The following is a 10,976-nucleotide window of genomic DNA, read 5'->3' as shown; positions in this document are numbered from 1 at the left end:
ATAGAACACCCTCCCAAAGTACATTTGTGATTCAAGCCAGGAGGTGGCATAGAATGCACAGACTAGCTTGACAAGAATTCCTAGCTTCCTCCCCAGCCCTGGCTCTAAGCTTTATTGTGCAAGTTATGTGTGCCACGCTTCTAATGAAGCCATGTGTACAAGAAGATTTTGCACCACCCTTGGTTCCAGAGTAGTGCAGTTGTTCCATCGGTGGTAACACTGAAAGCAGCATAAGGAAAGCAGACAGCATTAGAGGGTAAAGACCTAGGCCCCAGCCCAATAAGCACGGGCTGGCTGTACTAGTAATTCCACCATAGGAACCACACTAGCTCAACTGTGAAAAGTGCTAGTGCTAATACACTCTGCAAAAGCTGGGTGGTTAGCGACTAAACCAGTATTCAACAAGAGTTAATCCTAACAGCATTTTCCCAATTCACTGAAGTTTAATGACATGTTTTCATAAGTCCTTCATTCCAGATACCCAATCCTGCCCCCAGACACGCTTAGATCTTTTCCTTCAGTTAAGGAGACTTTAATTGTGACACAGCTCTGACAGTCTGTTATCATGGCAGTAACATTCCAAGTTAAGTTTCCAGTGCATTCCAGGTTCATGCTCCCCCATTGGATTAAGAGAGCATGTTCTCTCACAACCCCCTCATGAATCTTTATCAATGTACTCAATCCTGTAAAATACAAGATGCTCTACTGCATTACACACATCAACTTTACACAAATGTATACAAAAAATATATAATATATACAGGAAGTGCCACAGTGCTCCTGTATCAGGAACAAAAACCCTTTTTATCAAAAAGGATATCTCTGGTGGTGCTACCAATTCAGAGGATCAGAGTCCTTTGAAAAAAGTCCAGAGTCCATTAGTGTACTGAATAAGTCTTTAACATAAGTCTTGACACTGACCCTGCATGCAGGATGATGAATAAGAGACTCAACATCCTGTTTAGGTACAGTATACCTGGAATGAGAAATGGCTGCCCCCTATTTGTTCAGCCCATGACCAGGAACCAGGCTAAGAGACCTTAAAATGTCTGTACGAGGGGGAAGACTTTCATAGAGGGAATGATTCAGAGTATTATACTTAAGATCCATTTTCCTTTGCATATTTTTTCTAGACCAGACCTTGTTAACATTGGTAGTTAGGTTTAAACTCATCATACATTGGCTAAGGGCTTACTCATTCAGGCTCACATTCTGAAAGACATTAGGACTTCTGATGTTTCCAGAGAGTCACAGATTAAGGTCAAACAAAGGGTGCCTTCCTTCTAATACAACTGACAGAAGGAAAAACTTAAGAAAACCCTTAGCAAGACATTGACAACTTACAGGAACTAAAAATAGTTAAGAACATTTAAGAGTGTCCCAGTAGGAAAGTCCTTCAGTGTAGGAAGTGACAAGGGACACAACACAGTACAACAGCAAAGGCAAGATGTTGGAGATTGTTTTACTTGCAAGTCCAGTTTTAGATTTTTGTTTCACCCTTTCCAATGGAGGAACTACAGGTCTGCACGAGATGAAATGAAACAGATGCCCAGTCTATGGGTAACCAGTTAAGGGAAGGCAGCACATTGAGCACTAGGGTGGAAACTGGTCACCAGAAGAAAGGTTTGACCATGAGATGTTCTGCAGATTCCTCCCACAAGCAGCTGCTCACTGATGTAAATACTTCGAGTGATGATCTGGGAACTAGAGTCACTGAAAAGTGAATGCACAATTTTGAAGATGATACTCTTGGGGGGGAAAATACTTAGTGTGAAAGTCAACAACCTCCACTAATGAGAAACCCTGAAGTCCTGGTTATGGTCCAAAAACCTTTTGCTTTGGAAAAGTGTCCTTATTTCAGTTCTCCGTGAGCAGCCTTGCTATATTGGTAGGATCTGCTCTAGGACACTTTTGGAAGCCTGTGGAATTCTGTCTGGAAACTTTACTTCAAATTCTATAATAAGGTCCCCTCGCTGGTCTGGATTCTTGGGATATGGGAGGCCCTCTCCAGGGATTCGCCGCTTTATCCCAGGTTTAATGACATCTTTAAATACCATTGGAATGGTTCTGCCATCCAGCGTCGGCACATTCACTGTGCAACCACACAGGGCCTAAGTATAAAAACAGGGCAATTAGAACACTGTCTGCATACACAATCTCTAGCAGATTTCCCAAACAACCAGAGATTTTCATTGTGATGGCCTGTTTATTCTAGTTAGGCTCTTCTGAATCCTGCTGAGTTAATCTGATACAGACACCAGATTAATAGCACAAGAAATTGTACAAATATACCACAACAAACAGTTGTGCAACCCTTCCTGCTGATCCATCAATGTGGGTCAGTTTGGATGTTGAAAGTTCACCTTCTCAAGAAAGTAGTTTGCCTCTGATCTGCCATCTCTAATGGTGGCTTATGACAAGGAAGTATCCTGAGGCTAACAACTTATTTTATACAGATCAGAGAGCAGTTAGACCGGTGACCTATTATGGATTCAAGCCAGATACTGAACAAAGTGTAGGGGAGAAGAGATCTCAGTATTCCCATTTGTTACTCCCACTATCTAAAACTCAAACCAAGCCACCCACTAGAGTCCCATACTGAATCAGACACCTTTGCTTACCTCACGGAGGCTGATCTTAGCTGGGAAAATAATATCAGACCCATCTCTCTTAAAGACATTGTGTGGCTTGTCCTTTAAAACAAAGACAATGTCAGCTGGAATGTTGTTTGCTGTTTGGTCTCCCTCTTTGGGAAAAGTAATCTTTGTTCCTTCTTTCCACCCTCGTTTGACTTCAATGGTCAGAATCTTGTCCTCATTCCGTGTGGTCTTGCCATCTGTATTGAGTCGTTTGTGAGAGATTTTCATTTTCTTGGTGCAGCCAGTGTATATCTCCTCCAAGGAAACCCTCAGATCATGAGTGACAGGAGGGTCTTGTTTTTTGCGTATACTTTCATGGCCTGAGCGGGAGCGAGGGAAGCCCATGTTACTAAAGCCCCCCATCTGAAAAGTGGAGAAAGGGTCATCAACATCCATGTCTTCATCTCCATTCCTTTGTACAAAAAAGGTATCAAATGGGTTCCTCCCACCAAAAAACTCTGCAAACATAGCATGAGGATCTCCATGAAAGGTGTAGCTGAACGAGTTACCACCATTGGCACATCCACCACTGCTGGGACCACCTCCCTTTAGTCCTGAAAAACAGAGTAAATATAATCCAGTAGTTAGTCATAAAGCTTGAGTTTACTAGGTTCTTATCAAGAGTCCAATCCCCCATGGCTTTGTTAACTGCAAGACTCTCCCCCACCCTAAGATCTCTGAAAAGAGATTTTTATTTATGACTAAGTTTGAGATGCATCACCAAAAAGAGGTTTGCGGTCATCTTAAAATGGTGTCAAGATTCAAACCTCCCTAGTCAGAAATTAGAGCCCTGTTTAAGAGCTCTCATCTCCCTCAATTACTGAGTCTCCTAAAGTAGTAACTTAGAGCAATTCATTTTTTATAATTGACCCAACTGTACCCCTTAATATGGCAGCAAACCTAGCTGGCCTATAAATGTCCCATCTCTATCTACAGAGAGTCTGATTTACAATCACTGTAGGCAAAAATAATTTAATCTGAAGCGCTTGGAGACAGCAAGTTAAATTCTTCCTACTTCAATGAAACACTGTTACTGAGGCAAGTTTCATAACCTAACATACACAAGCAAACAAATGTACTAGAATCTAGAAACAAATGACAAGCAAAGCCATTCTCTAGCCATGTCTCCGCCTCTCCTAGAAAGGCGGCCTATCAGCATACTACTACTAAGGCGTCAGCTCTTAAGGGGAAATCACTAAGAATTTACAGGAAATGCAAGATATAAAACACAGGAAACTAGCAACTGAAAAGCAGATCAAACTCCACTTTTGGGAAGTAGTTTAAGGACAGTTATTTCCAGCTAAGAGCATTGTAGATATCAGCTCAATTGTTTGAAACAAATCCTTCTCTTCTTCCAGTTTCAGCTGAATACAAGTATTGAGAGTTGAGTTAGCCAAGCTAGCAGTGTTTGAGAAAGTACAAAGCAAGCTCCCTTGCTTGAGTCATCTAAAATGGATGAGACTGCACCCTAGAAAAACAATCTGGACTAATGTTAAATTAGAAATTTGATGCAGAAGTTTAATTCCTTAATCTGGAGGAAATCAGGCAGGCACAATGCCTCCAGGCTTTGCACATGGACTTCAGAGCAGGTCTCCCAAAGAGTCTGACACTGGTGTTTTATTAATAGTTTTAACAGGCTATGTTATTAATGCAACAGGACGCTCTCCAAGACACTGGCCAATTCCCAAATCCACTTACAGACAATAGGAACTAGTTCTACTTTCTTTCATAACAATCCCTGTACCAGATCTCCCTGTTCCTAGGATTAGATTAGTTTGTTGACAGTCATTTTCACAGCCACTTAACCACCCCATGCCATTGACAGCATCTACCAGCTGAACTGTCAAATTGTGTCCCTTCCTGTACACACACAAGCCCAGGATTCAGTACGTTCCCTGAAAGTCAACTAGATGCACCCCTCTCCAGACTTACAGACAAAACCAAAGAATTTCAGGAGCAAGGGTAGAGAATAAAAATAAGAGAGTCCAGATACTAGTGAATACTCTACTTCTCTGTCACTCCCAGGGTTGCCCCAAAAGAGCCTCTCTCCATTATCCTGTGTGTACAGGGGATACCAGGTGCAGAGGGATACCCAGCTCCCTCTCCAGAAAGTTCAGGTGTGCCCCATTAGAGCATAATAGCCCTCTTCCCCAAACTCAGTACTGCACCTCACTTCAGGGAAAGCACTTACACAGGATACCCATCACCATGGCACCCAAAACCACCCCATACAAGTGGCCTAGTACAGAGCTGCATCAGAATTTCCTTCTCCCCATGGATATACGGTCTTCCCCAGCTCTCCTCCAAAGAGTTTCTCCTTTCCCCACAATAGAGGCTCTGCCCCCCAAACCCTGACACCTCAATTCCCCCTTCTTACCAACCCACCCCATCCTTAACTAACCACCACTGTCTTGGGTTAAGTGAGCCACACCCTTTACTTTAGCCTAAAAACAGCACCCTTCTTCCCCCCCGAGCCCCAGCTTCTCAGGATTCACCCTTCTGTCTCCCCCACAGCACCCCCCCCCTCACTTGCATCAAGTCAGCACCCTCCACCACACCATAACTCTTCGGGGGCAGCCCCCCTGAGCCCTGATACTCAGCTATCCCCCCTCCCCCAACCCTCTTCCCTGCTTCACACCTCCTGCTCCACACAGCCCCTTGCCCAACCCCCCAGCCCCCCCAAGCTTTGCGGCAATCTGCCCTCAGCGCTTCATCTTTGTACCCCCTCCCCCTCCAGCCCCTTGCCACCCTCCTCAGCGCCCCCTCCCGCCTACACCCTCCAGCCCCTTGCACCCCCCACCCCTTAGCGCCCCTCCCCCTCACCCTTCCGCCCCTCCCCCTCCAGCCCCTTGCCACCCCCTCATCCTCCCGCATGCTACAGCCGCCCCTCACCTTCCTCGCCGAACTTGTCGAAGATCTCCCGCTTCTTGGGGTCGCTGAGCACGTCGTAGGCCTCGGCGATCTCCTTGAAGCGCTCCTCGGCGCCGGGGTCCTTGTTCTTGTCGGGGTGGTAGCGCAGCGCCTGCTTGCGGTAGGCCTTCTTGATGTCGTCGTCCGAGGCGCCGCGGGCCAGGCCCAGAGTGCGATAATAGTCCTTGCCCATGGCGACCAGCTGCGACACTCAGACGCTGTCAGCGGCGCTCTTCACTCCACCGCCGCGGCCGCCGCCTCCCCCCATTTATACGGCGGGTGGCGGAACCTTCCAGAGCTCGCCACAGCTCTCCAGAACCTTCCTCCTCCCCGGCCCCCGCCTCCGCCAATCACAGCGCGGGGCCTGCCGCTCTCCGCCTGTAGGGACGGGGTCTGCGTCACGTGACCGCACACAACCCCTCCCCTCCCATGGAGCTCAACCGTCGCTGAGGCCACGCCCCTCTCCTGCCAGCAACCGTCGGGTGCGAGGGGACAGAGGCGCGCGCTGTGCGACCAACGGTCGCAGCCCATCAGTGTTCCTCCCCGCGGGGCCGGGCTCGCGCTGACAGGACCAATGATTGCCACCTCTCCGAGCGTTCTCGCCACGCCCCCTCCTCGGGCGGGGCTGAGTGCGCGCTGAAGTCTTAAACTTCAATGCCGCTGACTACGCCCACTCGCGAAAGCCACGCCCTTCATGTCACCCTGGTCGGGGAGGGGTCTCTCTCGTAGGGGCGGAGCCAGGCTCCCGGAAGGAGCAGCCTGGAGCCCCTCCCCCACCAAAAGCACCCATCACCCGGGTCCCACAGCCCTCTTCCCCACCAAGAGCACCCATTGCCCTAGGTGTCACAGCCCCCCCCAGGGCACCCCGGGTCCCACAGCTCCCTCCCCAGCGCACCCATCACCCGGGTCTCACAGCCCCCCTTCCCCACCAAGAGCACCCATTGCCCTAGGTCTCACAGCCCCCCCCCAGGGCACCCTGGGTCCCACAGCTCCCTCCCCAGCGCACCCATCAACCAGGTCCCACAGCTCCCTCCCCCACAGCGCACCCATCACCCGGGTCCCACAGCCCCCTTCCCCACCAAGAGCACCCATTGCCCTAGGTCTCACAGCCCCCCCCCCCAGGGCACCCTGAGTCCCACAGCTCCCTCCCCAGCGCACCCATCAACCAGGTCCCACAGCCCCCCCCCCCCCCCCCAGCGCACCCATCACCCGGGTCCCACAGCCCCCTTCCCCACCAAGAGCACCCATTGTCCTAGGTCTCACAGCCCCCCCCAGGGCACCCCGGGTCCCACAGCTCCCTCCCCAGCGCACCCATCAACCGGGTCCCACAGCTCCCTCCCCCCCAGCGCACCCATCACCCGGGTCTCACAGCCCCCCTTCCCCACCAAGAGAACCCATCACCCTGGGTCCCACAGCACCCCCCCTCCAAGGGCATCCATTGCCCTAGGCCACACAGCCCCCCAGGGACACCCGTCACCTTGGTTCCAAAGCCTCCAACCACCCCCCACCAAGGGCATCTGTGGCTGGATCCTGTGTGTTTTAAGGTTATAAAAGGACTCAGGGAGGGGATAGACAGGCACAGGATGTTTGGGAAGGGGAAGGCCAAGGTCAGAGTAACCGAGCTTGGCAGAATGCTCCATGTTACATCATACTAGCCAGAAGGGCCCTAGAGGGGCACACAGGACTCTGAACTCAGCCCAAAGGGTGCTGCAGAGCAGTGAGGAAACTGAGGCAGGGAAATGCATGCAGGGCTTGTGATTTTGATATGGATCTGTATTTCTCAAGTGATTAAGTGAAGACAATGCTGCATACAACCCCTGTGCAAAGTCTGGATGTGCGTTTCATGCTTTATGCCTGGCACCTGCCCCCGGAGAGAGTTACACGGTGAGCCGGTAGGCTCACGCCTTCAGCTGGAGTTCTGCAAGATGGTGTGTTCAAGCCCCAGGAGGTGAGGCCGAGGGGTATGGTCTAAGCTCTCAGGACAGGGTGGTAGACAGAGGGTCTGTGCACCGAGGGTACGCCTAGGGACCGCAAGCCAGGGTCACTGCCTGGACTCTGTTCAGACCACAGAGACTTAAAACACATAGGTTCCAGCAGCTGGATCCCCCCTCCCCAGCAGTCCAGTGAGTAGCCAAAAGGGAACCTCTGACAATTCCTTTGAGAGGGTAGAAGATAGATCAGCTACTGTGGCCCAAACAGACATTGGCCTCTCTGCAAAGATTGCCAGCAAAGGGCCAGTTAGTGCCAGTTGTGATGGGAGGGGGACTCTACCCTCTCGGAAATGGAAGGAGACCCCCAAACAAGGGCCACTGAAGGGCCATCGGAAGGGAACAATTTATGGCCCCTGCATAGGGCTGCCATGGCACCTCCGTCCCTCACGTTTCCACGGATCCATTTGTCTCAAAATTTTTCTAGACATATGTCCTGATCATTTTCACGCACTTTTTGCTTCGTGATCCCCTCACCCCCCTCTTGAGCGTTGGCTGATACCAAATAAGCAACAGGAGAGCTGGCAAAGACTAAACCAAGTGTGGGAGGCAGCATGGCCTGTCAAGTGGAGCAGGGGATCGGGAGCAGAACTCCTGGGGTCTGCTGCTGATTGGAAGGGATCATGGTGGTCTAGTGGTTAGAAAAGAAGATTGGGAACCAGGATTTTGGGAGTATGCTTCATGGTTAGAGCAGGGGACTGGGAACCAAGACTTTTCCCAGTTGGGCTGCTGGCTTGCTGTGTGACCTGGGGCAATCCGTATCACCTCTGCCTCAGTTTGCTTGGCCGTAAAATGGGTGTAAATGTGGCAAGAAAGGTGGGTGAGGTTTGTGTAATGTGTCAAGCTCTCTGTGATCCTCTGATGAAAGGCCATGTGTCATGGCCTAGTTGTGTGCTGGCTAACCAGCCGGATGAGTGGGGTAAAACAGGTGTTAGCCCACTTCACTAGTGGTAACACTGGTAATTCCTGGCTCTCATCAGCAGAGCTCAAAGCATTTGACAAAGGCATTCAGCATTATGAAGGGGCATTGCAAGGTGCTGCAGTCCCTCTGGCTCGGGCAGATTTGGACAGGCTTTTCAGACTGTAATGATCTCTTTGGGACAGAAAGCATGGCCCAGAATCCGAGCTCAGTTACACCAGGGCAGACCCATTCATTTGCACCAGAGTAACTGAGCTCCGAATCTGGCCCCCTGTTTTTGTACTTAAGTGGCTACCACATCCTCTGTCCTGCGATGCAGGAGCTGACCTGCCTCAGAGTCGGGAAGGAGGAGCTGGTTGGCAGAAAATGTTTAGAAATACAGGTTCTGCTGCTGGAAGATGACACACAGTGATTTCATCTCCAGCTTTCCAGGATGGAGAAAGCCTGCCAGGAAAGATTTGGGCTGGTCTCAGAAGTTACTGCAGGAAGAGCTGGAGGAGTGGCAGGCAGGGAAACAGACCATTTGGGCCCAAAGAGGGTAACTCCTGCAAGAGCAGTCTGGTTATTGTGGGGAGTGAATTGCTTGCACGTGCCCTGGCCTAGGGAAGCACTGGTTGATCACCAGGACAGCAGGTGAGGAGAAGGGGCCATGCTTGCTCTGGGAATGGCATGTTCAATGCAAGGTTAGAGATTCATAAATTCCAAGCCCAGAAAGGACCATTATGGTCATTTAGTCTGACCTCCTGTATCGTACAGGCCAGAGAACTTCCCTGGGTTTATTTCTCTTTGAACTAGAGCAGATCTTTGAGAAACACATCCCAAGCTGGAGGCATGTAGGTAAGTATAGCGGTCAGTAGGTTTCCAGTATAGGGTGATGTTTATGTGACCGTCGCTTATTAGCACCGTAGTGTCCGGGAAGTGGATCTCTTGTGTGGACTGGTCCAGGCTGAGGTTGATGGTGGGGTGGAAATTGTTGAAATCCTGGTGGAATTCCTCAAGGACCTCCTTCCCATGGGTCCAGATGATGAAGATGTCATCAATGTAGCGCAAGTCGAGTAGGGGCGTTCGGGGAAGCCTCAGGGACGATCCCTCACTCTCACAGCTACACTTACCTACATGCCTCCAGCTTTCATCCAGACCACATCACACGATCCATTGTCTACAGCCAAGCTCTAAGATACAACCCGCATTTGCTCCAATCCCTCAGACAGAGACAAACATCTACAGGATCTCTATCAAGCGTTCTTAAAACTACAGTGCCTCCCTGGTGACGTGAAGAAACAGATTGATAGAGCCAGAAGGGTACCCAGAAGTCACCTACTACAGGACAGGCCCAACAAAGAAAGTAACAGAACGCCACTAGCTGTCACCTACAGCCCCAACTAAAACCTCTCCAGCACATCATCAAGGATTTACAACCTATCCTGCAGGACGATCCTTCACTCTCACAGAGCTTGGGAGGCAGGACAGTCCTCGCTTACAGACAGCCCCCCTCATGCCCCCAGCCCCCTGCCCTGACCCCTGCACCACCCTCATGCCTCCCCAACCCCTTGCCCAGCCCCTTGCCCTGACTCCTGCACCCCCACACATCCCCACCCCCCACACACCCCATGCCCTGACTCCTGCACCCCCCACATCCCCACCCCCATCCTGAGCACCAAACGGGAGCTCCTGCACCCCCCCATTCCCACCTGCACCTGCCCCAGGTAAGCGCTCCACACCCCAACCTCCTGCCCCAACCCTGAGCCCCCTCCCTCACCCTAGCTCCTGGCCAGACCCCGGTCCCCAACGTTTTTTACAATATTTGGAAAGATCATTAAGTGGTCCATCGAGACCCTCTGTGATTGTCAAGTGGTCTGTGGAAAAACAAGTTAGACGACAAGAACAATTAAGGTACCTCCCTTTATTTTCATTGACTTGCTATTACTTATAGGAGGAGGCTGAAGAAAAAAAATGAAAAATGGGGACGGGGGGGAGAGAAGAGAGAATGTTATTTTTCTTGGCTGGTCCCAAGGAGGGGCCCAAAAATGAAGCTGAGCACAGGGCTGGTGGGCCCCACTAACTCTAAATCCACCACTGACTGTCACGTCATCTGGGCTGAGGATACTGTGTCGACTGATCCCCACAGTCTCCAACCTACCTGGGCAGTACAGCAGACATGGCCCTGGCCACTAGCTCCTCTCCACTCCCTAGCCCACCCACCACTTGCTTACCATGCTCCCCCCCCCCCCCCCCCCCGCTTAAGGCTTAGCCCTCTCACTTTTAAAATGAGTGCTTGCCCCGTCCCCACAGGCTTTTCTGGCAGCCCTGTTGCCAGGTATCCAGTTTTAGACTGGAAACTCCAGTAGAAAACGGGACCTGAGTGCCCGGTTAGCAGTGCTGACTGGAAACTAAAAGTCCGGTTATAGGAGTAACCACATTAGCCTCCACTCCTCCCACTCCCAACACCCACCCCAGAGGGCTGGAAGAGAACCTGTCCTGCTGCTGCGGGAGGAGGGGCAGCTCAGTGCAGAGAGAGAT

General features: G+C 50.9%; 1 protein-coding gene across 1 annotated transcript; it reads right to left on the bottom strand.

The window, feature by feature from the left end:
- Positions 1 to 520: 520 nt before the first annotated feature.
- Positions 521 to 5,879, bottom strand: DNAJB1 (DnaJ heat shock protein family (Hsp40) member B1). Its single transcript, XM_065419200.1, has 3 exons — positions 5,532 to 5,879; positions 2,622 to 3,193; positions 521 to 2,111 (listed from the first exon to the last, which is right to left on the bottom strand). Exons 1-3 carry the CDS (start codon positions 5,740 to 5,742, stop codon positions 1,881 to 1,883), a joined length of 1,014 nt encoding a protein of 337 aa, XP_065275272.1. The 5' UTR covers positions 5,743 to 5,879; the 3' UTR covers positions 521 to 1,880.
- Positions 5,880 to 10,976: the final 5,097 nt, after the last annotated feature.

Source organism: Emys orbicularis, chromosome 19, assembly GCF_028017835.1.
Source record: "Emys orbicularis isolate rEmyOrb1 chromosome 19, rEmyOrb1.hap1, whole genome shotgun sequence".
In the NCBI taxonomy this organism is placed as follows: domain Eukaryota; kingdom Metazoa; phylum Chordata; order Testudines; family Emydidae; genus Emys; species Emys orbicularis.
Note: the sequence above shows the minus strand (reverse complement) of the source record. Positions and strands in the feature narration are given on the sequence as shown.

What these genes read in the sequence shown, in the direction of transcription:
- DNAJB1 (XM_065419200.1), bottom strand. Translation starts at nt 5,742, where the DNA reads ATGGGCAAGGACTATTATCGCACTCTGGGCCTGGCCCGCGGCGCCTCG. An exon ending in CGACAAGTTCGGCGAGGAAG is followed by an intron (nt 3,194 to 5,531) that starts GTGAGGGGCGGC and finishes TCTGTTTTTCAG; the next exon opens with GACTAAAGGGAGGTGGTCCC. An exon ending in CTAAGATCAGCCTCCGTGAG is followed by an intron (nt 2,112 to 2,621) that starts GTAAGCAAAGGT and finishes TTTTATACTTAG; the next exon opens with GCCCTGTGTGGTTGCACAGT.